This window comes from Lampetra fluviatilis, chromosome 1 (assembly GCF_964198595.1).
Source record: "Lampetra fluviatilis chromosome 1, kcLamFluv1.1, whole genome shotgun sequence".
In the NCBI taxonomy this organism is placed as follows: domain Eukaryota; kingdom Metazoa; phylum Chordata; class Hyperoartia; order Petromyzontiformes; family Petromyzontidae; genus Lampetra; species Lampetra fluviatilis.
This window is the reverse complement of record NC_136275.1, coordinates 12,860,895-12,888,627: the sequence shown is the minus strand read 5'-3', so window position 1 is coordinate 12,888,627 and position 27,733 is coordinate 12,860,895. Positions and strand designations below refer to the sequence as shown.

Genomic DNA, 27,733 nt, shown 5'->3' with positions numbered 1-27,733 from the left:
CTATAGTTTCACCTGAAACGATGGCGTGTGTTGCTATCGAAACGTCATTATTTATTCATCATTTTTTCGATCTACATGACTTTACGGAAATAACCAAAGAGCATAAAAACTACGACGTTTCGATCCTGATGACGACCGCTTAAGTTGCAATCGAAACGTCGAAGTTTTTGTTATTTTCTTTGAACCTATCTACGTGACTTTACCGAAAGACCCAACATATTAATTCCTGCAGTCACGAAAGCTTTAAGTCAAGATACTATTTCCTGTTATATGTTGACTTTCTTGAATTTTCTGTACTGTATTGATTTGTCCTCACTGGGTATGTTTAAGTGTAGCTTTCATCATATTATGTCATAACTTCCTGTGTTGAATCTTCCAAGAACAGACACATTTCTACTAATCTGAGGTTTTTACTTTAAAATTTCAGCTTTCTTTTTTTCTAGCTGAATTAGTCCATATCCGAGATTCCATCTGTTTGGAAAAGGTGTTGTGATCTTTATGCCCTTGGTGATTCTGAACTCAAATAGTCGTTCCACTCTCTCATTCGTCACAATGCCAAACTTACCAATCACCACGTTTAATTAGAAGTTAGTTAATATCATAATGCATTCGGTTTCTTTTACATTTTCATTGATTGTTGTTGGGGTATATACAGAATTTGAATGATTTTTAACGATAAGTGGTTCCAGAGTCTGGATGTTAGTTGGGAAACTCTATCCAATGTGCCTCCTGAATCCCAAACCTCAATGTTTTATTCTCGGAGAGTCTGTATACAAATACATATTTCTTATTGTTTATCTATGGCACTACTCAGAGTAAAAAAACACATTGATACTATCAATGTTAGTTTTGGCAGGCTTTGCCATGCAAAAAATACATTTTAATATCTTAGACACTTAAAATAGTTAATTCAAATACCCCTGTAACTCTCATGTACTGCACACGACTGTGTCCCTTAATACAGACAAATGTATACTGATCAGTTATAAAGGATACTGGTTATATATGATCCGATATTCTGTATTAAACAACACTTTGCTGTTATTTTCCTCATTTGTATCATTGCTCTATTGTTAGAATATAATAGGGGTATTTGTGTCTATGCAGTATAAATGATATATTAAATGGCAACAACCTCAAAGTTGTAGTAAAAAATATACCGGTTAAATTCGTAATTAGAGTCTGGGAATACTCTTGTGCAATCAACACCATAAATTTCAATATCCAGAATCAACATCGAATGTTGCATCTCCAATTACAATATTTATAAAACTAATTTAGAAAAGTAATTGAAGAGTGAGTTTTAATTCCTCTCCATACTATTTTAATACAAACCGTCATTCGCTACCAACAAGGCATTTTTCTGTGTATTTAAAACAACCTTATAATTTCAACCAGAAGTTCTATAAAAAATCTTCTGTTTTAAATCACTTTGTTTAGCATTTACAAAGCTTGAAAGTCAATTTAAAACCAATCTCTGGTAATGCTTTTGGGAAGAGACAAGGGAATTTCTGCCTCTCCCGGCGTCCTCCGTCTGTGCCGGTGTGGAGCGACGCGCGTCGCTCGTGGTGCCCGTGGGTAGGGTCTAGCCGCACCCTGCACGCCTAGCAGGTGAAGTCCTCGTACTTGGCGTGGGCTCCGTGTGGGTGGATGGCGGCCTGTGTATGGCCCTGGGGTGCCGCGTACGAGCTCTGCAACGGACGCACACACATGCACGTGCACACAAACACACCAACATGTGAGCAGATGCTATGGCCATCTGCTGCTAAAAAGGACGATGCATGCTCATTCAAATGTTATGGTTCACATTAAAAACAAATCCATATAATTTTGAGCTGTTATGAGCTATGTGCTCTTTTCAGATATTTGGGTGAGTCCATGCCGACTTTGAGATTGTGGTAAAATAGTGCTGTGTGCTGTGAATGTTTTCTGCCTGGCAGAACTTACGGTCATTGGAACGGAGTTGTCGTTGATATTTCTCTGCTTCTTATTACGGCAGAAGTAGTAGAGTATTCTGTACTTGATTATCTGTTGGGAGGTGCACACATACATAAAAAAAAAATCAGTGTTTACCAATGACAGTTACAAATTTTTCTATGTTTAAAGACAGAAACGCAGAGGAAAAAGTATGCATCCCATGCTTCTACATAGAGTGAAATAGCCAAGAAGGAATGATCAACCCCATAGAAAATTAGTGCATTTATGCGGTTTCGTCAGATGTCAATTGCTTGCCTTTAAACGCAACTAGAGGAAGACACCGACGTTTTTTTTCGAGATTGTGGTATTCTTGGTTCACAATTGCAACTGCTACATGTTTGCAAATTACACAAATAAATTGTAGATTTGATTAAACATTTTAGTATGGAAATATAAGATAACTTTAATAACGAGGACTGAAAAGCTAATTATGCATTTACATTATTTGAACATAAATGTAAGGTAATTTTTATTTGTAGTAATCTGTAAAAAAATAAATCACAATTTTCACATGAAAAGCCAAAACTACATATACTATACTCTTTGGTTCTTTTGGTAATGTCACGTAGGTATAAAATAAAATAAATCACGACGTTTCGGGCACAACACAAGCATCCGTCATCAGGTGGGAAAGCATGGTCTGCTGCTGAGGCAGACTCTTTTTAAAAGGTTTGAAATTGTTGTAGCCCAAGGGTCATAAAGAAGTGGCCGGGGCTAGTGATGTTAATGTGAGAAATGAGCATGTAATTGTAAGATAGGAGGAGAGCGACCTCCTCGACGAGGGAGTGCAACCCAACGGGTGCAATCCAAAGAGCCTGTGAGTATGAGAGTGCAATACAAAGGACATGTGAGCATGAGAGTGTAATCCAAAGGCATGAGAGTGCAATGCAAAGGACATGTGAGCATGAGAGATCTAAGAGAGAGGCATAAAGAGAGAGACACAGAGAGTCGGAAATAACAGCTGACATAGGCAGGTAGGATGGAAACATCACAGTCAGTTAAGACTTTACCTGGTTAATAACGTCCTTCCAATGATTGCTCAGTTTGTACCCATCCTCTCGGTTGAAGTTGTGTCTGTGTTTATATATCTGGATGGCTTCATGAACAAATCTCTGAAGGTAGCCGGTAGGTTTGCAGAGTACCTCCGTCTTGGAAAAATCTATTTCGTGAGCCCACAGCGTTAAAACAATGATCAGCAATGGCAGAGGTATTAGTCCTACCGTGTTTCAGATCTGCCTTGTGTTCACGAACGCGGTCCGAGACATTTCGTTTGGTTTTTCCCAATATTACTGCTGCCGCAACCACAACTTGGTTTGTAGACACCAGGGTATTGCATGTCAGGAATCACATCCTTTACCGATGGGATTAAATCACAGATTTTGTGTACTGTGTTGAAACGAACCTGGATCTTGTGTTTGTTTAAGATTTTGGAAATATTTTTGGTAACCCCTGCTATGTATGGTAAAGTGATGGTTTTGGTTGGATCCTCAGAAGGTTGTCTCCGCATGGCTGGGGAGACAGCTTTGCGGATTGTACGGTCCGAGTATCCGTTCATCCTGAGGGCTTGGCGTACATGCTCCAACTCACTGGCTAGAATGTACCATTTCAGGTGAAGTATGTGTTGGTAAGACAGTGCCTTACCAAAGTTGGTACATCTGGATTCAGTCCTTGTTGGAACAAGTCTTCAATGATTGTAATGGTGTCAAGTACAGGTACATTGGTGAACATATACTATACACTGAAATTGAGCTATATAAATCAAGAGTGCCAGGGTCCATGGCACAATCCATGACACAAGTCTACTGCAGTCGTGATGAACTTTGCAACGTTTTAGACTCAATTCCCAAAGCTACTTTCCATATCTACTACACTTGCATTCAGCCATTATCTTGGAAACTGCTGGGGTAATGGCATTGCATTGCTGCATTACAGCGTAAGGGCAATTTGAGGCTGTCGATTACGGAGTGCGTACAACAGGGACACCTATCAAGCCTGCAAGCAGCAATCTTGCTGTCGGGCTGGAGTTGTTTATGAGGGCTATGTCTTACCTCGTATAGGTAATCAAAGATCTCCAGGATGGTAAGGATGCTGGCACCAATGAACAGTCCCATATGGCCACCGATATCACCTTCAAACAGGAGGATATTGTCAGACAAGCTAGGCAAGCGCACCTCCGATTAGCATGGTTGGCTACGTACGGTCGAAAGAAGTTCAACATACATACAGTACATGCAACCGTTAATCTTGCCATAAGGCTATTATAGCGTCATAGCAATGCAATGCATGTTGTGCATATTTATACAGCCAGGAGGCTGAAGAGCTGGTGGCCACGACCACACTCACCAAGCAGGCCAGCCACCTCATAGGCCCTCTTCTGCTCAATGGTCTCGTAGTTGAGAGCTTCAAAGAAGATGTCAAGCACCAGAACGTTCTCCCTACAAAGGGCAGCATCACCACGTACTCAGCGAGCCACTGTGCAACTTCAAGAGTATATTTGCATAATGAGAGTATGGTATGATCATTTCATGTTGTTGGGTTTATATATATTGTTTAAAAATCTGGAAGTATTGACTTTAGTTTACAAATACAGCCACATTGTTTAGTTATTCAATTTATTGAAATGTTTGTAACAAAAATAGATGCATTTTTAACAAAAATGTGCAAATTAGTATGTCGAAATGTGCATTACCCATGTGTTGCAGATTCGTGCAAAATGACTTCACTGTGCACTCTTAAACCATGGCGAATTCTAGTTTATGAACCAATGAGGATAGAGGATGGCGACTACGCACATCTCTGTTTTCCAATGTGCTTGAAAGGTTTCAAGGTCAAATCTGGGGTCGACTCAGCCCATCATCCCACTCATTATCCATTAAATGAGTAATAATTTCTGGGAAATCAAAAGTGGGTATCCTGTGAAAAGACGGTCCCCCATGTATTTATGCGTAGAATTTCTACCAATAATAAGCACTGCCTGACGTTCACTTGAGCATCACAATATTTTTTACCTGACATCATCACAGATGGGACCACTGACCTGGTGGGCTTCTTTAAAAGGTAGCAATACAGGAAAAGTGGTAACGCCATTTCTCCCTGTACGAGAGGCCCTCAGATTTGTGTGCTAAAGAATAGGTTGGCAGGTGCTAACACTACTCACGCAATGTATGCCTCTGTCTTGTTGAACTTTTTGGCCAGGTACTTGGCAGAGGCCTGGCTGGGAATCTTCACCATTGACAGCTCCTTTGCAAAGCGTTTGATGTTGCACGGCATCTCGCACTTACAGTAGTCGTCGTCTTTCTCCACCAGAAACACTGGAGAATATATGCAGCTGCACTTTTTCAAAACATTAAATTACGCACTCGTTAAACAATCAAGGGCTGTAATCTAACTTCAAACATATATAACCAGCAGTTATTTTAAAACCGAGTACAAGATCATATTTTTTACATTGTATGCCAATTTAAAATCATCAAATGGCCTTTCTTAAATGTGTAGTGCTGATAAATGGAGACACACACTACGTGGTTGGAGGCAACCTGTTTATTAACACTTCCTTATATCGGAACTGGTTATATAATTGGTGTAGACGTATCTATCACTAGGTAACCACTTATACACGAGGCTATTGAAGATCCACGACCCGATGAACGCTACCCTCTGAATCGACCCTCGATGCTTTCGGCGCTTCCCTTTTATCTTGTTCAGCGTGTTCTTAGGTTTTTTCGGTAAAGTCACGTAGGTAAAAAATTAAAATTTAAATTAATAAAAGTAAAATAAAAAAAATCACGACGTTTCGGAGGCAACACAAGCTTCCGTCTTCAGGTGGAACCGTCACAGCCCGACAGCTGTATCAAGTAAATGAGAGATTACAAGAGATACTACTCCGTATATATAATGGTTGAGGGGGGGGAAGGGCCAGGAACGGCCCACTTTTTATTATTATGGTAAGGTGCGGCTTGAGACTACGAATAGACTACATAACAAATGACTGAGCCTTAATTATGGAGAGGTTCGGTTTGTGACTACGCCTAGCCTACATAACAATAGTGTGAAAAAATAAGCTAAACCTGGTAAAACAAAACTGGCTGTCTATCAGTAACCTGCAATAGTTGTCTGTCAAATAAGATGGTCCAAATAAGTGTAGTTAAATCTTTTTTGCATGGTTAATCACATCTTTCCAATGATTACTCAGTTTGTAACCATCATCACGGTTGAAATTATGTCTGTGTTTGTATATTTGTATGGCTTCGTGTACAAACCTTTGATGGTAGCCAGGAGGTTTGCAGAGCACCTTGGTCTCGGAAAAGACAATTTCATGAGAGCCCACAGAGTTGTAGCAAATTTACCATCTACATGGCAGAGGCTCGGTCTCATTTGCAGCATTTTGTTATGTAGGCTAGGCGTAGTCACAAACCGCACCTCTCCATAATAAAGGCTCAGTCATTTGTTATGTAGTCTATTACCATCTACATGGCAGAGGCTCGGTCTCATTTGCAGCATTTTGTTATGTAGGCTAGGCGTAGTCACAAACCGCACCTCTCCATAATAAAGGCTCAGTCATTTGTTATGTAGTCTATTCGTAGTCTCAAGCCGCACCTTACCATAATAATAAAAAGTGGACCGTTCCTGGCCCCCCCCCCCTCAACCATTATATATACGAAGTAGTATCTCTTGTAATCTCTCATTTACTTGATACAGATGTCGGGCTGTGACGTTTCCACCTGAAGACGGAAGCTTGTGTTGCCTCCGAAACGTCGTGAATTTTTTTATTTTATTTTTATTAATTTTAATTTTTTACCTACGTGACTTTACCTAAGAATATGAATCCTTGCAGTCACAAAAGCTTCAGATCTAGAATTGTTCAGCGTGGCCTTGCCCCACCCTCTGGCTACGCACCTCCCAGAAGGCTCGCTCCCTTGACCACCCGAATCACGCCCCCTAGGGCCGTTGGTGTGCAGTACCCATGTGGGTGGCAACAGCGCTCTAACCCCCTAGTGGTGGAGATACTGTCATTACAAATGTAAAACTCCAATGCCTTTACATTGTGCTCTGAAACAGCCTATCATCTTTTTGGAGTACATAAAATGAGTACGACCTGGTGAGGTTCCTTAACCTCGTACAGGTAGCCAAAAAGTGGTCTCCCCCCTTTCTGCCCATTGTGTTGGCGTGCGCAGCAGCCGCGTCCAAGCCGTCGCCAAATGTTTTGTTGGCTCCCTCCCCCTCCCACCCCCCTCCCTCCCGATACGTTCCATTCATTGGCTACCACATTCTGATGAACTCCCCCCCCCTCTCCTCCCCCCCTTCAACTTGCTTATAAGGGATTACATTTTGAATCATTGCTTCACTTGATGCAGCTAATCTGGCTGTGACGGTCCCACCTGATGACGGAGACTTGTGTTGCCTCCGAAACGTCGTGAATTTTATTTTTATTTTTGTTTTGTTTTATTTTACTTTCATTACTTTTAATGTTTTACCTACGTGACTTTACCGAAAAAACCTGAGAATATGAATCATTGCAGTCACGAAAGCTTCAAATCTAGAAAAAAAAAAAAAGTGGTCTCCCTGCAGAGAAAATGTGTCTACGTACCATGGTGATGAGTACCACCCAGCACAGCCTGACTCGTGCCCCTGAAGGTGTGATAGTGGCATGGCGTGTAATGGTGTAGTGGGGTGTGCTGGTGCAGTGGAGTGTTCGTGCGGAGATACTGGAGGGTGAACACTCACTCAAGGCAGGGTTTGCACATTCTTTGTACTGTTCCGGAGTGCAGTAAGGAGCGTCTCCTGCTCAGAGTGGATAAAAACACACAAGCAATCACACAAGCTTGCACATACGCATCACTGCACTAACGACGCACACCAAACCGGTCCGGTGCTCTTAAATGATACGCAGCTGCGGTATTTCAGCCATTCGTTATTCATGTCTGCTTAATGGCAAAAGGTTCCCTATAGTAGTGTTATTGGTTTTCAGGAGCAGGACAACATTGAAACCACATTAGCACACTGATGCCAACGTGGTATTTAGATGTAGTTTTGTGTATGTTATTGTAGTAATCTCATTACAGAAAGAAACATAAAGCCATAACTTAGATTCTGCCAAGAACAGTAAACGAGTATTGAAAGCGCATTATTTGCACATAATGTATGATTTAAATATATTTGTTACAATATAACAACTTTCTGTAGTCAATAACTTTGTTAACAATAATTTGCACTTACACGAACCAAATGTATCAGTTTCATGTCGACAACTGTAAACTTTGCCAACCAAATGTTATTAACTTTCACAAATCATTCAAACTCTTAAAGTGTTTAATCTCATTTCTCCGAAAGCACAAAAGTAAGTAAAAGAGGAAGTCAAACAATTGTGAATTTTGCTGCTGTTGACATGCATTTCATTAAACATTCACATTTGGCAGGAAGTTTTTCAAAGATAGAAAATATTACCGAAAAATGAGAACTCGCTGCAACAGAGAAGCTTGACTGATTATATTATGGAGTCATGTTTTTTCAATCAAATGCCCATTTAATACAACTACTCAGCAAGAGAGGACTTTTAAACTTGCTTAAAGTGTCACACGCTTGAGTGTAAATTTGTGTAACATACTTTACAAAAATACAAATAACTGGGAATAAACTAAGCTGCAAGCACGTTCTGCATGCAGATAGTTTAATCAATTTTTCAATATTATCTGTATTATTCAGGTGTGTGCTTTGTTGATCTTGAAGGCAACGTCCTAGCACTAATGCATTGTTAGAATTGAATTAAAACTTATCTTCGTGCATGAGGCAAATTCATGATGGACATGTTATGAACAAAACCCTTCCCTTAAAAGAGTCGCAATTCATTATTTGTATGTTTTGTACATGGCAATAAATGTTTTAAAAAATGGATATTCTTATTTGTGGCAATATGCAGGGAACTCGGAGGCGATGGTTGGGAACCGTTGGAGAAGGACAGACGATTGTCTGTGGTACAAACAATGAGGGAAAGTTAGAGAAAGGGGGCTTAAAAAGGATAAAAGGGGAGAGCACGATGAGAGGGGACGTTTGAGGGAAGGGACGAGCTTTAAGATCAAGAACAAAGCCTGGGCCTAGTGTTGTTGTCTATATATATGTAATGAGAGCGCCAACTCATGTTTAATGTGGGGCGTTACTTATTATGCAGTTATGGTTTATCTGTGGTAGGGGTTATATCTAGAGCAAAGGTGAGGTCGCGGAGCCACCCGGGAAGCCTCTGGAGCGTTCCCGAAGGTTCCAAGAGGGGCGTGGCCAGAGGCAGGGCTTAGTCGCCGGGGAGCGCATATAAACCGGGGCCGGAGCAAGGTGCGGGATCAGTGTTCAAGATCAAGAGAAGCTCCCCGTTGCTGCTGCCCCGCCATCTCCATCAGCCACGTGGCGGCTCGACCTTCAGCCGCTCAGCTGCTCCCCAGCGCGCCGTCAGCCAGCGGCGTGTCGGCGAGCGGGTGAGCACCACGTGGCGCGGGGCAGCGCAGCCGCCTGGGCGGCGAATATTCCGTAGTGAGAGTGAGACAAGAGACAACCAAGCTGTACCGAAGATTTATTAATAAACGACTTCAAGTTCTTACCGTGTCGGAGCCACTTATTACGTCGGTGTCAAGAAGTGGACTTTTTCTGATAGAGTTCTATGCAAGACACGATGTCTAAACATCAGAAAAAGAAGAATCCATCTGCAGTGTCCTCCAATGACGATGAGACGGCGACTCAGCTCCTGCCGACCCCGGGTGCCATGGCCCCGGTGATGGAGCCCACGACAGGTGCCGATGTCGCACCTGCGGCGAACGGCGCGGCGGAGCCGGTTGAACAGCTTCGCCCTGACGAGCACAACAGCACTCCTCCGCCTTGTTGTGCTTGTCACGCCGATCGCCGCTGGAGGTAGTCCGGTGGTGGACCGTCCGGAGGTGGACGTGCAGAGGGCCGGTGACGGTGCCTCAAAGGGTCCCCCCTTTGGTCAGGGGTGGAGACGGCCACCATTTCGCAGTTCCCGCCAAGTTTGCGTGTCACAGCCGTCAGTTTGACCACCACTGCGGAGAGCGGTGCGTCGGCTGCTAGTTTGTCGCTGCCGCGTGAAGTTTCACCGTCTATCGCGACGCCCGCTGCGAAGGAGAGTGCCGACCGGGGCCGACGCCTGCCCCACATGCACGAGTTCGTGGCTGCTGGCGGTGATTGGAGTGCCTTTCGCTGGCACTTCAAGGCCGCCTACAAATCCGTCCGATTGTCAGAGGAAGAGGCGCTCATTGCCTTGCCCACCATGCTGAACGACGATGCGTTGGCTGTGTTTCGCTCCATTCCCACCGAAAAGAAGAAGACGCTTACACAAGCCTTTCAGGAAATGGAGATGGTGGAGGTCTACGAGCTGCCAGACGACAAAACAAGAAAATGTCAGCATCTCGCCTACAGAAGCGCCTTGATGGCCTTGGCAGTTGATGCATACCCCGATGTAACACAGGAACTGTTAGATCCCCTGGTGATGGAATGCATGTTGGCATTGGCTAGGGAGATAGATGTTGTTCTTCCCACGTGCGACCACGAAAAGACATTCTTGTGGGCCGCGCGTTGCCTCAACACATATGAAAATTTGAAGCGCTGGGCGCAGATGGCGGCGTGGACGGGGGATCCAGCTAAGGATGGTCAGCCCATCGGCTGGTCTCCATCGAAAGTGGTCGTCATTCCCGAGGAGGCGCCGTCGACGGGCGACGTTGCAGCGGCTGTCCCTCGCTGGAATCGGCGCCCTAAAGATGGTCGATGTCGCCAAAACATCTACCGACCACAACAGGACGACGATCTGCTCCCCTAGCAGGCTCCCGTCACGTGCTACAGATGTGGCTGTGTGGGCCATTACTCTCGGGAGTGCCGCGTTCATCCTGTGTCGCCGTCCGGATCGCCAACCGCGTCTCCTGCAGCCGACCATCCGCCTTCACGTCCCTCCATACAGGCGAGATGGCACACATTGGGCACCCAGGCACGTTCGCCATCTCATTCATCTCATGCCACCGAGACGGGTGCATCGCATCGGGACAATTAGTTAAATTGTTCGTGTTCACGTACCATTGCTAAGGGCTGGCCGGTTTCGCAGACGCAGTAGAAAATATTGGCTCGACGGGTGGTTGCCGCGGCGGTAGGATCGTCGACGGTGGCGGCCACTGTTCAGGGGGTTGATGTCCGTGTTTTGGTTGATACGGGGGCGTCTGCCACTATCATTTCAGATGTTATTTTTCATTTGTTATCGATCCCTGCTTCGTGTGTTCGGCCGGTGCACGATGTGTGTGTTGCTGCTAACGGGGGTAGTATGGGCATCATTGGCCAGGTGGACGTGTGCATCACCATTGGGGATATTCGTGCATTGGGACCCGTTCTGATTTCGCGTACGTTGGCCGTGCCATGTTTGCTAGGCACTGACTTTTTGTCGAGAATGCCGCTTAAGATTATTGTGGATCATGGATGTCTCGAATTGCCGTCGGGTCGTAAATTGTGCTTTTTGCCATCGCCGCTTCCACGACCGGCCTCCTCGGATATGGTTCAGGCTTTGGTTGATGCCACCGTTACGGTTCCGTTGGGATCCCAAGTGTTGATTCTGCTCCGTTATAGCAAGAAAATCGATTGTGACGTCGGGGTGAATGGGATTTTATTGATGCCTTCGAATACTGTTACACGAGGGCTGAAGTTGGTTTGTGCTCAAACCATTCTCAGAACGGGTCAGGCCCCGTTTTTGCAGGTTTTGAATGGGGGCCTTGGTGATGTTATCGTGCCCGCGGGTACTGTTCTCGTCCACGCTACCACCGCATTTACCGAACGTGTGGAACATACGCCTGAGCAGGCTGTCTGCGCTGTCGGGAATAAATGTCCGGCTGATGATCGATGGATCGCCAAATTGCTCAGCGCGAGGCGTTGCGTATGTTGTTGTCCGAATTTTCTGATGTATTCAGCAAAAACGACTTCGACTTGGGTCGGACGTCCTTGTTGTCCCATCGTATTGAGACGGGTGATGCTAGCCCCATTCGAACCCACATCGGCATGCCGTTGATGACATGTTGGCCGCTGATATTATTTCGCCATCCACTAGCCCATGGGGCGCCCCGGTAGTTTTGGTTAAGAAAAAGGATGGCAACCTCCGGTTTTGCGTGGATTTTCGCCGCCTTAATAAGGTCTCCATGGCAGACGCCTATTCCTTTGCATCGGGTGGACGATTCCTTAGATGCTTTGTCCGGAGTGCGGTTCTTCTCTACCCTGGACCTCTCTTCTGGGTTTTGGTAATTGCCCCTCGATGAGTCTTTGAGGCAGAAGACCGCGTTCCGTACCCCGCAGGGTCCTTTTGAATTTAACTGTTTGCCCATGGGATTGAATGCCGCTCCTGCCACGTTCCAGAGACTGATGGAACTTGTCTTGGCTGGGCTCCAATGGGACACTTGTCTCATTTATTTGGACAAAATCATTGTGTTCAGTCGGTCGTCTGCAGTGAGCTGCCTGCTTTCTCTCTCCGCAGCAGATTGAGCGGTATCGGCACGAGGTTGTCCTTGAAGAGGCTCGGTCGCTTGGCGCTCGGTGGTGCCCGGTGGCCCCCGGTGGTGCCCGGTGCTTGGCGGCGCTCGTTCACTCGTGCGCTGGCACGCTGGCTCCCGTGCTCTGTGGCCGTTTGCAGCTGTTTGTCCGCTGCTGGATGACGAGTCGGCACGACGCTCGCCGTCGTGGTGCGCGATGATTCCGTTGTCAGATAGCGCGTGCAGCTCATCCGCTGCTGGATGTCTTGGTTCCCAGCTGGTGCTGGTCTGCTCTTCCTCACGGGCGGCCGGTCAGGCTCTTTCCCCTGTTGGATGACGAGTCGACAAGACGCTCGCCACTTGTCCGCTGATGGCTGACACCCTTTGGTCGGTGGCACCCGGTGGCCCCCGGTGGCACTCGGTGGCGCTCGGTGGCGCTCGGTCGCTGGCGCTGACACTCTTGCGTTTCTACCCTTCCTCGCGGCTGATTGCTCGTCAGCGCAACTCTGTCGGCTCATACCGAACTCAGCCCCTAACGACCCCTCGTCCCTTCTCTTCTCGAGGCACGACATCTATGGTTGGTGTCGGTGCCTGCCGGCAAGCCTTCGCCCCAACTCCCTCGCGAGCCTCCCTCGCAAAAACTGCATCGCAAGCTGAGTCACAAGACTGAGCAAGACTCAAACCAGATTGAACAGCGTGATGTGTGTTTGTGCTTAAACCAAAAACGTGAAACCCCCTCCCCTCTCTGCGCGTCTCTTGCGAGAGAGAAAAAAAGATGCCATCCGCGGCCTCTCCCCGTGGCCAGACCCCTTCATACGGATTTATGGCTGGCATGTTTTTGTGCCGAACCGTTGGAAGACAAAGGTGGCCAGGAGGTTTTGGTTCTATGGGATACATATTACGTGGTCCTGTGTGTTAGATGTATTCCTTGCATCTCTTATGAGTTACCCCTGGTCTTAATATATATCGTGGTTATTATTCCGTTCATGTATAATCAATATTCGTAATGCTCCTCGTTATGTCATTTTTTTGAGGGATTTGCAAAGCTTCGTTATGAGTCTGTCTCCAGGGATTGGTGTTTTATTTTGAGTTATATTTCGATGCTGGGGAATAGTTTTAGTTTGGACTTAAGTTTTTCGTGATGGCAGGGGTTCATGTATTTGGTTCATTTGGTGAAGTTACATAGATAGAAAGATACAATATAAAATAATATATATGTGGTGAATACGAGTAAAATAAGGGAATTAATAATAAAGCCACTATTGTAGACTGCAGTCTTATCACGTTGATTTGTTCTTTTTGCTGAGTTTCAAACTTTTACCGTTAAAGAAGATGCGAGTTGTAAGGTTGTTTGTACTCTTAGTTCTTTCGGTAAAGTCACGTAGGTAAAAAATGAAATTAAAATTAATAAAAAGAAAACAATAAAAATCACGACGTTTCCGAGGCAACACAAGCTTCCGTCTTCAGGTGAAACCGTCACAGCAAAATATCTGTACCTTATATAGTGGTTAAGGGGGGAGGAGCCAGGAAAGGCAGCGGGGGAGGAGGAGTTGTGAAGTGGTCAATTACTGCTTTTGTTATACTGCTGGGTGGGTAAATGAATTAGATACGATTAAGCCGCTCTTTGTTATGCTGTTTGTGCGCAAGTCACTGTGGGATGAATGGACTCGTGGTCAGGGACGTGTTGCGCAAGTAACTGTGGATGTACATAATAGAAAAGGAGCGGAAATGCCCATGTTTATACCAGTGTTGGCTGACAATAAAGAGTACTGTTAAACGTTAGGGATGTTAACACTCGGTGAAGTAAAATAGTGCCTGGCAGATAAGATGGTCCAAAAGTGTGTAATTAAATCTTTTTTGCATGGTTGATAACATCTTTCCAATGATTACTAAGTTTGTACCCATCATCACGGTTGAAATTATGTCTGTGTTTGTATATCTGAATGGCTTCGTGTACAAACCTTTGATGGAAGCCAGAAGGCCTGCAGAGCACCTTAGTCTCGGAGAAAACAATCTCATGAGAGCCCACCGAGTTGTAGCAATGATCGGCAACGGCGGACGACTCAATTTTGCCGTGTTTCAAATCTGACTTGTGCTCGCGGACACGATCAGAGACATGACGTTTTGTTTCCCCAATGTAACAGTCACCACAGCTGCAACTCAGTTTATAGACTCCAGGGTATTGCAAGTCAGGGATGACATCCTTCACAGATGGAATTAGATCACGTATTTTATGTACTGTACTGAATCGGACTTGGATCTTATGTTTGTTTAGAATTTTGGAGATATTTTTGGTCACGCCTGCTATGTATGGTAACGTGACAGTTTTGATTGGAGTTTCATAATTACACCCACTCGCATAATTACTACGATTACCTCTCGAATTGGCATAATTAAATGTGCATAATTACATCAATTAACATATTTCCGGATAATTACACATTTGGCCAAATTTCATATTATTATTATTATTATTTTCACTGAATATTCATAACCCACACATACAACATAATAATTTCACCCACGCACGCATACAACACATCAAAATTTTCAAACCCAACATATACAGCATAATGTTATGCGGTGTGCCTGCTGATGTCACGCACCCCACCCCCAAACCCTCCGCGTAGGCTGTGTATTAATCCAAGACAAGAATCCAAGTCTCGGGCGAAGCCAGGTAGCAAAGCTAGTTGTGTATAAAATAAAGAGGCTCCTAGTAGAGTTTTCGGTGTCAATTCATATACATCAATTAAGTCTAAAGTAATTACATTCCTGTATGTATAATAGTTTCAATCAACGTTTCAAATCACTGAGTAGTGCTCAACTGTTGGACTAAATCTGTTTAATTTTCCAATGACAACCACTGAAACTCTCCCATAAATGGTAGTAATTTTATAAACCCATGGAGGGATGATGAGCTCTCATATCTCAACCAGTATAACAACTAACACAATTATGTTTTGAATTGAGTGCTCAACTACAGCAAATGATAATCAGAAAAAAAGTTTAAAGGAACATTGCACGATTTAATGAAATTACAAACACGTGAAAATTCGAAATTCTCAAAAAGTTCACACATTTACCAACAGCGGATGTGAAAAAAATAACGTAGATGTCAGGTGTTAAATTTCTAAAATGCATGACACAGGATTATTACCACTTCGCTAGAGAATGTCTCTAAAATGAACAAAATGGCAGAGGCTTTATCCACACAGTGTGCGAAAATAGAATTAAGAATGTTGAATATGATAATCATACCGACGCAATTAAACCTATGTAAGCATTCTTAGGTCAAACATTATACCGTTTCTCTGGAGTTCAAATGATACATATTTGATGCAAAAAGCCTTTAAAATGATACAAAATTACATATACTTATTGATTTGAAGCTTTCATGACTGCAGGAATCCATACTCTTTGGTTCTTTCAGTAAAGTCACATAGGTATAAAAATACAACAAAATAAAAAATATTATATCATGACGTTTCGATCGCAACACAAGCGGTCGTCCTCAGGCGGAAAAAAATAATCCAGCAGTTCCACTTTACCAAAAGAACCAAAGAGAAAAATATACTCTTTGGTTCTTTCGGTAAAGTCACGTAGGTCGAAATAAAAAATAAATAAAACAAATCACGACATTTCGATCGCAACACAAGCAATCTTCATCAGGTGGAACAACCACAGCAAGAACATTCTGAAGTAGGCGAGAGAGATGCCGTGGCAAGAGGTTATATAGGTAAAAAAGGGGGAGGCAAGGGGGGAGAGAGAGGGGGGGGGGGCTGCGTGAGCGCTAGGGGAAGAGGACGTGAGGCTGGGTGGGGGAAGTGGGCGGGGCTAGAAGTGGGAAGCGGAGTGTGGGATAGGCCTCGGTAAGGTAAAAGTTAAAAGGTAAAAACTACGAGCCTACCTTTACCCTACCTTTTACCTTACCACAATACAATCACTCTACCCTTACCGTTTACCCTTTAGCAGGTAAGGTAAAAGGTAAAAAGCAACGAGCCTACCTTTTACCCTTACCCCATAGAAATTACCCGATTACAGGGTAATTACTAGGGTACTACACATGAAAAAGGTTTATAACGGTAAATGCTAGGTAGAGCGCTTTAATCATATATAATACTCTCAATGATTCCAATTTTACACGCTTGTTGTTGTCGTTGTTGTCGTTGTTGTTGTCATTGTTGTCGTTGTTGTCGTTGTCATCGTTGTCGTCGCTGTTGTATCCTCAAATCTTGTAACTCAATTTTAACCCACTTCCCAATGTGGTATCGACTGCACACTTGGTATACTTATGTCAAACTGATGACAATACTATATTCTATCATAAAGATATTTTTAAACAATCCTTTTTACATGTTATGTTTCGGCTTGGCTCTAATTGTCCACGCTCAACTGACGTTGGCTGTAAATCACCATGGTCCCTGACGTTGTGGCAAGCTTCGGGCCACTTCCTGGAGTCGTGGAGTTCTGCCATTACTAGTACATTTAATAAAAGCGCATTTAAAAAAAAGTTTTATTTAAATATTACTTATTAAATGGAGGCCATGGACTGCGCCACAGAGCTTTTTACCGGGTAATACTTCGCGCCACCTTTACCCTACCGGGTAATTCTTCCGAGCTACCTTTACCCTACCCTTTACTTTACCCCTTGGCATTTTCGACACCTTTACCCTTTACCTTTACCCTTTTACCCGGTAAAAAGGGTAAATTACCTTACCTTGCCGAGGCCTAGTGTGGGACACGGGGGGGGGGGGGGGGGGGAGGGAATACAAATCTACTAGTAAACGGCAGGTAAGATGGAAACAACCACAACCAGTTAAGGCATTACCTAGTTAATAACATCCTTCCAATGATTGTTCAATTTTGATCTATCTTATAGGTTTAAGTTACGTCTATGTTTATATACCTGGATGGCTTCATGAACAAACCTTCTTTTTAGGGATTTTGCCACCATGCTAAACCACTACACGCCCTCACGGTCAAGGGCCAGAGATTTCGGTGGGATAAGGCTGAGGAGAATTCCTTCTTCGCCCTCCGCGCCGCCCTTTACGATGCCCCCCACCCCCCCCCGCTCACATATCTCGATTTTATGAAGCCTTCATATTGGACACGGACGCCAGCGATATGGGCATCGGGGCAGTTCTTTCCCAGCTTGTCCAGGGCACAGAGAGGGTAGTGGCTTATGGCAGTCGAGTCCTGTCTCCTGCTGAACAGCGCTATTGCATCACGTGCAGGGAGTTACTGACCACGGTCCATTTCATCCAGCTCTATCGTCTATATTTGTATGGACGGAACTTTGTTGTCCGCACGGATCATGTGGCCCTCCAGTACTCCCTGCGCATCGACCAGCCATCCGGGCACTTGTCTCGATGGCTCGAAATACTCCAGGGATTTTCATTCACAGTGGTGCACAGGAAAGGCACTCAGAGTGCCTGTGTGCCTCGGGGGCGTCGAGATGTAAGCCCTCGCAAGAGGGTGCGCCCGCAGTGCTGGCGGCAGCCGGGACAAAGTGGGATGAAGGCACTCAGTCACCACGCGATTCTGTCCTGAATCTTGACCATGATGTGTGGGCTAAGCTACAGGTTGATGACGCCTCACTCTTGACGTTGCGCCGTTGTGCTTCTCGTGGGCCGGGGCCCGCAGGTCGCCCATCCATTGTGCTGTGTGAGGGACTCCTCATGCGGTGGGAAGGGGAGTCCCAGCATTATTCTTTGGTTGTACCTACGTTCCTTAAGGGTAAAACTTACTAAAGCCATACACGAGAAATTGATGCATCGGCGTGTTCATAAAATGTTGGCGACGCTGAAAAAGGAGTTTTACTGGATAGGCATGGAAACCGATGTACGCATCCTGATTAAGGTTGTGCCAATTGTGAGCTTTGGAAATCTCGTGCCCTGCGACCGCAGATCCCGTTACAGTCCATCGTTGTATTACAGGTGAATGAATTGGTGGCCCTTCACATTTTGGGGCCCTTTCTGGTCTCCCAGAAAGGACACAAGTACCTCCTCGTTGGGGTTGAATATCTAACCTGTTGGCCTATGGCCTGGCCTCTGGTTGACCAATCGGCTGCGTCTATAGAAAACGCCTTTTTATATGGCTATGCTCTTGATAAGCAGCTCCTCACAGATCAGGGCAGGAATTTCTCCTCCAAGTTGCTCCAAGAGGTGTGCGATTCTCTGGGCACGCGGAAGATGCGTACCTCACCGTATCATCCACAAACGGATGGGATGGTTGAGTGGTTGCACAGGACCCTCACTGTCATGCTATGCCAGCAAGTGACCATGGGCCAGTCGGACTGGGAGCTACACATTTCAGGGGTCCTCACTGCTTACAGACTAGCTCCTCATGCCTCGACGGGATTCTCGTGGTTTTATTTGATGTATGAGAGGGAGCACGAACCCCTGGTGCAAGTTCAGTTGGGATTGAACCTTCCTCGGAAGGGGTCGGTGGTGCTGAACCCCATGTCACAAACGCCTGAGCAGCTGCAGTTGGCCCATGAGCTTGCTTGGAGCAATTCGGCCCGCAGGCAGCCCGGGAACGAGCGCCTGCGAGGAGAGGGAGGGCAGGGAGTGCCTTGGAAAAAGAGGGACATGGTGTGCTTGCATTACCCTCAAGTGCCCGTAGGCACGTCCCCACAACTGTACTGTTCTTGGCAAGGACCAGTCGAGGTTATTGAGGTCCGGCAGCCGCAGTGTGTATGTATTCGGTTGGGCCGGCGGTGCTGGTTCATGCATCCATCGCGGTTAAAGAGCTATGTCTCGCCCGATCCTGTCGATTCATCCCCACATCCCTTGTGGCCAATATCTGATGTGTCCAGTGCGCCGACTGCCATGCCTGAGGAAACAGGATGTGAGGGGGATTGTTCTGTACCGCCTACAGGACCAGAGCGCCTAACGTCCATGGACGGAACATTGAGGACTCCTGAGGGTGATCACTCTTCATGCCTTTGCAAAATCGTCTCTACCCCCTGGGACGGTCCTGCCGCAACCCACTCGCTCGCGATGCGTCACTTTTCGTTAATAGGAGGTTTGTTCACGCCGTCACATTTTCCTTGTTACTGTTTATTGTTGGTATTCGTTGTTCTTCCACGGTGTCCGAAAGCGGATGTCGTGGGCAATGTCGGGGTCAGCATTCAATCTCACGACCTCCGGTTGTTGATGAGGCATCGATAGATAAACTGTGCTCGAAATGCGGCGATTTGTCCGTGGGGAAAATGGAGAAGCTGAGAGTGCTCCAACGGGAGTTCTGACATTTTTAGTCTAAATTTGATATCGGTCGGACGTCTCTGTTGAGCCACCATATTGACACGGGAAATGCCGCCCCCATTCGGCAGAATCTTTACCGCCTGAGTCTGGCTGAAAATGAACATGTTCATGCGGTGGTAGATGAAATGTTGGCCACGGATATCATTTCGCCATCCACCAGTCCATAGGGTGCTTCAATCGTCCTTGTTAAGAAGCACGACGGCAGTCTGCGTTTGTGTCGGTCGCGGATGCCTACCCCCTGCCTTGCATGGACGATTCATTGGACGCTCTGGCAGGCGCGCGCTTCTTTTCAACCTTTGACTTTTTGTTGGGTTTTTGGCAGTTGCCGCTTGACGAGGTCTCAAGGCCAAAGATGGATTTTTGGACACCCCAAGGGCTGTTCGAGTTTAATCGGATTCCGATGGGGCTCCATTCCAAGCCGACCACTTTTTAGAGGCTGATGGAATTGGTTTTGGCGGGCCTCCAGTGGGATTCGTGCTTAATCTACTTGGAAGATGTCATCGTTTTTGGCCGCACGTTTGATGAGCATTTGGATGGCCTGTGGGCTGTTTTCGTTAAGGTGCGTGCGGCCAACTTGAAATTCAAGCTCCGAAAATGTCATCTGCTCCAAAAATCTGTTTGATACTTGGGCTACATAGTCGGAGAATTGGGTATCGCGACGGACCCTGAGAAAACTGCTTGCATTCGGACGTGGCCGACCTCCACCTCGGCCAGCAAGGTGCGCAGTTTTAAAATCGGCTTCGCCTCTTATTATCGCCGATTTGTTGCAAAGTTCGCATCCATTGCTCAACCTCTCCATGCCCTGATGGCTAAGGGAGACTATTTCATTGGGGGGAGTTGTAGGAGACTATGTTCTGCTCTATTCGCGATGGGCTTGTTAACGCCCCTCCCCTGCGTTATCCCGACTTTTCGTTGCCATTCATTTTGGACACGGACACCAGTAATACCGGCATTAGTGCCGTGTTATCCCAAGTCGTAAATGGTGTAGAGCACGTGGTTGCGTATGGAAGCAGGGTGCTGTCCCCGGCGGAGCAGCGGGACTGCGTTACACGCCGGGAACTGTTGGCCATTGTGGTTTGTGTGCAGCAATATTGGCCATATTTGTACGGGTGACACTTCAAAGTGTGCTCCGATCACGCGGCGCTCCAATACGCTTTGCATGTGGACCACCCCTCCGGTCAATTGTCACGCTGGCTTGAAATCCTGCAGGATTTTTCATTCAATGTCATTTATTGTACGGGTTGATGCCCTATCACGATTGCCAGCGCCTGGAGAGTGCGCGTGTTTTTCTGGTTCGGGTCGTTATCAACCGTGCGGCTCGACCTCCCCCTCCCCTCTCGTTGCGTCTGCCGTAAACGTGATAGGGGGGACGGGCGACGTCCCTGTTGCGCGAGATGCAACTTTGGGTCTAGACTATGAGGTATGGGGACGTCGACAGGCAGAAGATGCGTCCCTCCTTAAGTTGCCCCGGCGTGTTAGGGTGACCGCCGATGGTACGGCTCTACGGGATGTTAACTCGTTTGTGCTGCGGGGAGGATTGCTCATCTATTGGGATGGAGGATTGCGCCATTATGCTATTGTCCCTACCACCCTGCGGGGCGAGGTTGTGTGGGCTGTGCATAAATGGCTGTTGCACCTCGGAGTGCAGAAGATGCTGGCCGCGCTTAAATTGGATTTTTATTGGCCGGCCATGGCCTCCGACGTTGAGAATCTGCTGAAAGGCTGCGGGCAATGTGCCCGGCGGAAGCCGCTGGCGAGATCCTGTTGTCCTCTGCTGCAATCCATCCAGATGTCACGGGTAAATGAAATTGTTGCCCTCGATATTCTCGGGCCGTTTCCCGCTTCGGCACGTGGCAACAAATACTTACTCGTGGGCGTTGAGTATTTCTCACGCTGGCCTATGGCTTGGCCGCTCCCTAATCAAATCGGTTGTGGCCATCACCGAGGCGTTCCTTAATGGCTATGTTCTGGATAAGGGGACTCCTGAGTGCCTCTCGATAGATCGGGCCAAAATCTTTTACTCCAAGCTGCTGCATGAGGTTTGTGAACTTCTGGGAACAAAAAAATGTACGCACGTCACCGTACCACCCGCAAACGGATGGCATGGTCGAATGCCTACACCGGCCTCTGACCTCTATGTTGAGTCACTTGGTCAGCAAGTCAAAGGTCGATTGGGATTTGCATATCCCCGCGGTTCTTGCCGCTTATTGGATGACCCCTCACATGTCCACCGGCTACTCTCCCTTCTTTATGATGTATGGGAGACAGTATGATCCTCCCATCGATGTCCAGTTGCAGGATGCGCCCGCACCGAAGGTGTCCAAAATTTCTGATACGATTCCGTTCATGATGGGGAAACTTTCTGAGGCATGGGAGGCCGCCAGTGTTAAATCTCGGGCCAGGCAGCTGGCCAACGAGCGGCTCAAAGGTGCCCATGTTTCCCTGTGCGATTGGTTGTCGGGGGACAGGGCCTGGTTGCATTGACCGCAGGTGCCAGTGGGCACATCACCTAAATTGCTGCAACCTTGGAGAGGGCCGGTTGATGTGGTTCAGGTCGTGCGGCCACAGTGTGTCCAGGTTCGGTTTGGTAAGCGGAGCTGGTTTTTGCACCCCTCTCGACTGAAACTGTTCATCATGCTGTGTGAGTTTTTTTCATTTCCATATCGAAGGGGCCGAGTGTCGGGTGTGGCCAACGAGCTGGGGCGTGCGTCTGCTGACGCGGGTCCTCAGGAGTGTTTCTGTTCTGCCCCCAGGTGCCGCGCGACTGATGCCTCGCTCACGGCCGCTCGTGTCGGCCTCACATGCTCGGAATGCTGAGGACCCGACAACCCAGCCTACTGCTGTTCGTGAGGAACCGGCTTTGTCGGGTCGATTTAATGCCCCCCACGGCCCTCCCAAGTTGGGTCGAGCCCAATCCGTCTGGAGGACCGGCATCACGGACTCGTTCAAAGACTCGATTTGCGTGATCCCCGCGCATTGCACACTCCCACACCGTCATGGGCTGTCGCGCTCGCGGAGTCGTGGCGAGTATTTGGCTGATCCTGCTCGCCATCGAGCTCACGGGTGTTGTTACACATTGTGGGTGGGAGATGTTATTTGTGGGGATCTCGTGCGCCGCGAATGTCGGTTCGACCGGTCGTTTTATTTGTCTTTGTGTATATATTGTCCAGTTGGGTTGGGTTATTTATTGCTTTGTTATGTTGTTGGAGCACACTTCTTGTTTTGTTCTTTTAACTATATGTCGGTTTCTTACTTTGGGGGGAGTTGACAGCCAGGACAACTGGAAGCTATGAAGGGGGAGGGGTGATGTAGTGACTGTGCTTGTCACTGTATGGTACCGGGGCTTGCGAAGCCATGGACGGTAATGTGTTGTCATTACGGGCAGCCCGGGTTACGGGATGTAGTACCAGTCCTAGCAGGGCTTGGGTGAGTGCTGGTTAGCGCGGAGGCACCACGAGCAGTGTGCGGTTCGGGCTCCCGGTGAGGGAGCGAGAGGGAGCGTCAGCCAGCCAGGGTTACCTTGGGGCATGATACGCTGGTTGACCTGCTGTCACGTGACCGGATGATATTGGAAGGGGGCCACCGGTGGATGGGGGCCGTGGGGCGGTCACGTGGTCCAAAGGAGCTCTCGGGAACCTTCGAGAAGGAGCTCGAGAAACCTGGAAGGTGGGCGAGGTGAAGGGCGGAGCCAGCCCCAGCCCGGGGGCATATAACGAGCGCCCCGTGAGGAGCTCGGGGTTCTTCGTGTGCTGGTGTTACGAAGATCCACGTCAGGGAGAAGAAGCCTCTAGCCACGCGGTCCAGGGCCCCGTTTGTGGTCCGGACCGGGATAGCGAACCGCATCTAGTTCTGCCGTAGCGTGATTGGATGGGCATTCGAGACCCCGAGTCTAGATCGTGTTGTGTTGCGTGTTAATGCGGAATAAAGTGTTGCTCCCAAGATAACGTCCGCGACTTAGTTGGACTCACTACACATGTAACCCTTTTCGGCGGCTGATGAAAATTCAACTTACGGAGAACTAACTTGAGCCAGCGTAAGATACCAGTGGGTGGTGTCACCAGAATCACACCTGGCCGTCTTTGTCTCCCCAGCGTTTTTATATTTTTCTTTTTTCCTGATGACGACCACTTGTGTTGCAATCGAAACGTTATAGTTTTTGTTATTTTCTTTGAACCTATCTATGTGACTTTACCGAAAGACCCAAAGAATATGAAAATGCAATAAGTCATATAGGCTGTGTTGATCTAGGAGAGGTTCAGGATATCCTCAGATACCAATTAGCAAGAGTGTATATGGCCAGACTTGAATTTGGGTGATTGGAATTGTTGTGTTGTGGGACTGTGCGTGCAAGTATGTGGGTGTAACAACTTTGGGGAGCAGTAGTACAGCGGTTAGCATGTTCTTCGATGAACCTGGCAACCCAAGTTCGATTCCCGCTCACGGCCAACACGAGTGACCAGTCATGAGCCTCCTCTAGGTCGACTCAGCCTCAAATGAGGACCTGGTGCGGTGTGTAAATATTGTCACTAGTGAGACAAAGGCGGCCGGGAGTAGTTCTGGCCACCCACTCCCTCATGTGCCGTCCGGCCTTCATGGGCGCTCGCAAACAGCACTTGCCCCCCCCCCACACCCTGGTAGTGTAGTGGCTGGTACACTGCACGGCCAATATCGGTGATGTATATTTGAACCAATTATGGGCCTCCCCTAGGTCGACTCAGCCTTAAGTGAGTGGCTGGTGCAGTGAATAAATATCAGTACTGGGGAGACAAAGGTGACTGAGCGTTGTGTTGGTAATGCCACCTTCTTGATCATTGTGCCGCCCTTAATAGTTGCTCGCCGACAACATTTTCCCTGAGAGTCTGTATGGCTGTACGGAGAACTGTGTAAAACTGCTTTTAGTGTTAATTGTGTTGTCCTTCCAAGACGGTTGGTTACGTAGAGTGTGAAAGAAGTTCAACATACATACATAATACCCACCAGGCATGTGCACCATGCGGCAGTTGCAGTTCTCCACCAAGTAGCGAGTCTCGCAGTCGATCTGGCATGCCGCAATGCTGTACGTGTCGAAGAATTCTGACTCGGGTGGCGTGTCCTTGCAGTCCCCCCATGGGTAAGGCAGGTAGATGAGCTGGGCAAGTCGACAGAAGGTGTCATCACCATCACCCACATGGTCATCATCAACATCAGCAGCAGCACCATCAGCAGCAGCTCCATCATTGCCAATATCTGCTGAAAACGACTACCCTCAAACAGCTTAGGTTCAGCTTATGTGCAGCACTCGATAAAATATATACTTAAAACCTATGGCTCATCAGAATAAATATTAGTCAGCGATGTAGTACCTTTAATGCTGACAGTAGTCTTAATCGAGTGTCTTAAGGATGTCTCTATGCCTGCTGCCCCCTCTCTGCCTGTGGGCCACGGCGGAATGCTAATATTAGCAAACTCTAGATGTGACACTGCATGGGGTCGGCCACAAATTACAATTTCGATTTATATGCAAATGTTCCTTTTTATGAAAGGCTATGTGGATTATTGCCATGATTGAAGGTGGAGAGGTTTCCCTTTGGAACAGTTTAAACCATCAACACTACGTGAATATGCTCTAAACATGATAATGCGATGAACAGTGAGGACAATAATCTTTTGATAACAAAACTCTTGAATGCAGAATGGAGATTAGAGTGTGTTCTGGCACAAATAAGCTCATATTAGGACACACGAAACTTTAGTCTGTATTCATGGCAATGCATATTGTACATTTTAAAAAATGCCTTGTTTATATATTTGCCTACCTCATGAGATTTATCGTGAGTGAAATATATTTCTTTGTATTCTTTCATTTGTGCCTATATTTGGTTGCAAACATTTAGATGTTATGTTTGTCAACTAGTGTGCCATGCAAAAAAGGCTGGGCGGGAGTTGGACAATACTTTTTTACATTCTTTTAGTGTTTCAAGGAATTAAATGTTTGTCATGTTATCATAACGAAAAGAACTACAATAGTAATTATTGCTTTGCAACTTTGTGCAAGTGCTACATATTTTACAGGTATTGCAAAAGCAATTAATTACATGCACATTTATTTGCAAGGTCAGTTTCTTTTACTTGATTTTAGATACATGTCAATTACCTTTAAAAGGTGTGAAAAGTGCACCGAATTATCCGTATATTTATGAGCAAGTAACGGGAACACCATTTGAACGCATGTCAGCACAATTTCAAATACTTACATCGTCTCGCGAATATTATCAAAACATAAATTTATGAATTGTAATTTAATGAAAATTGGCACATCAGATCGAACTGAAGGTTTAATATAGCATGACAAAGGCAAAGATTCCCCATATAGCCGTAACAGACTTGTGGGGCAAGTGTTGTTAACGAGCACCTATGAGGACTGGCATGGGGGTGGGTGGCCAGCACTTCACCTGGCCGCCTTTGAATTTTATAAATTGAATTCGACTCGGCAAGTGGGCAGTTTGCAACGTGTACAAAATAACCAAGTGGAGTGCAAGGGGCACAAAATAATACATCGGATTCACCATTGCACTCCAAGTCCTCATGAGTGAATGACATTCAGCCTCTGTATATTTGTAATATTGATATTCTTGAACTCATGTTTTCACGACAGACTTCATATTTTACCTAATATTTGTATTTGGACATAAGCAAGAAATTATTTCTCTTAAACTGACTTGAAGCAGCCTGCACAAAGTTAACACTCACCCGCTGCTCTTGGCAGGACACGAAGGTTTGGAAACCCGGGGCCACGCCAAAGCCCAGTTGGTCGATGAAAGGTGGCTCATCCTGACTGTGGATCTGCACCTTAATCCCGGCCTCGAACGATGTCTCGTCTGAAAGCAAATGGGGGATCAGGGCACGGGAATACATGGCGCTCACATAACCACAGCAGCCACAGAGTCGATGCATTGGCAAGTGTGCATGCCCACTCACCGGTCTCGCCCCACACGGGCAGGTACTCGTCCTGCTGAATGTCCAGCATCATCTCCAGCCCGTTGCCCATGCCACCCTTCATGCTGGTGAGGAGTGGACGCCCATCCTTGCCCGAATTAAAAGTGTAGCACTTTCCGTAGCGGGTGTATACCTTGCTCATGCACACACGCACAGAAAATAACAAATACAGTATGGTTTTCACATTAACCAGTGGTCGAAATTGGTCAAAATTAAACGGTACTCCATACCGGCACTCAACACTAAGAACATATACTGTCTTGTTACTTTTCAGAACGGATCCTATTCATACACTCCGGTGTTTCCGCAGAGGGCAAACGGCAGTTAATGTCGGCTGCAGGACGAATCAGTTTCTTACTGGGGTCTTCAACATTTCCATCTGGAGCACTGAAGTGAACAAAATATGGTATTCAAAACCTTGCTAATGATGGGCAGCGTTATGACTTTTCTTTTGCATAAGGGTTTATGGTCCATGTTAAAAAGCAAAACAAAAGGACAAATTAGGTATTTCAGACAATATGAAGAGATGGAAGGAGTGTATTTTTTATGTATATATTCCGATTTCTCTTACAGGTGACCTTGAAAAAAATAACTGGCAGAAGGCGATTGGGTCTCGTGCCTTGGCTTTGGGAAGCCAGTTGATGGTAATGAACTATGGAACACGGCTATGGAATGCACCGAATCCACTCGGCACATGTCACCTGTACCTAGAGTGTGTATAAAGGATGCTTGAAGCACCCCGGGCTGACAAATTACATGCCAAGCATAGAAAATGAAAACACGTGATCCTTATCATCACGCAGCTATCCGAAGAGCCACATGCTGCAGTGACAGATATCAAACACTAATGGTAGCCGTTAAAAAACCCACATTGAAGCACACGAAAGGGTTAAACAAACGGATGTGAGAAGAAAATATGGTACGACTGGAAAATGCAGAAGCTCAATTTTTTTGTCGTTTCATATTCCACGAAAAATTGGTGTTTGGTTGTTTGTTGACAGTAAAATATTAACTTGTTTT

General features: G+C 46.4%; 1 protein-coding gene across 3 annotated transcripts in view; it reads right to left on the bottom strand.

Moving 5' to 3' along the window:
* Window positions 1-1,125: 1,125 nt before the first annotated feature.
* Window positions 1,126-27,733, bottom strand: part of LOC144932561 (acid-sensing ion channel 1-like) — a 144,907-nt gene continuing 118,299 nt past the window's right edge. For 2 of the 3 annotated variants that reach the window (XR_013636916.1, XR_013636917.1), the window contains exons 3-10: window positions 26,696-26,846; window positions 26,468-26,595; window positions 24,716-24,866; window positions 7,702-7,758; window positions 4,321-4,412; window positions 4,026-4,105; window positions 1,948-2,028; window positions 1,126-1,691 (exon numbers count right to left, since the gene is read on the bottom strand). Coding sequence is in view for 1 of the 3 variants with exons in the window: in XM_078856774.1 (XP_078712900.1) it covers window positions 1,605-1,691; window positions 1,948-2,028; window positions 4,026-4,105; window positions 4,321-4,412; window positions 5,135-5,288; window positions 7,702-7,758; window positions 24,716-24,866; window positions 26,468-26,595; window positions 26,696-26,846 (981 nt within the window). In the remaining 2 variants the exon portion in view is untranslated. Of the gene's footprint in view, window positions 1,692-1,947; window positions 2,029-4,025; window positions 4,106-4,320; window positions 4,413-5,134; window positions 5,289-7,701; window positions 7,759-24,715; window positions 24,867-26,467; window positions 26,596-26,695; window positions 26,847-27,733 lie in introns of all 3 variants that reach the window. The other variant, XM_078856774.1, reaches the window with a different exon arrangement.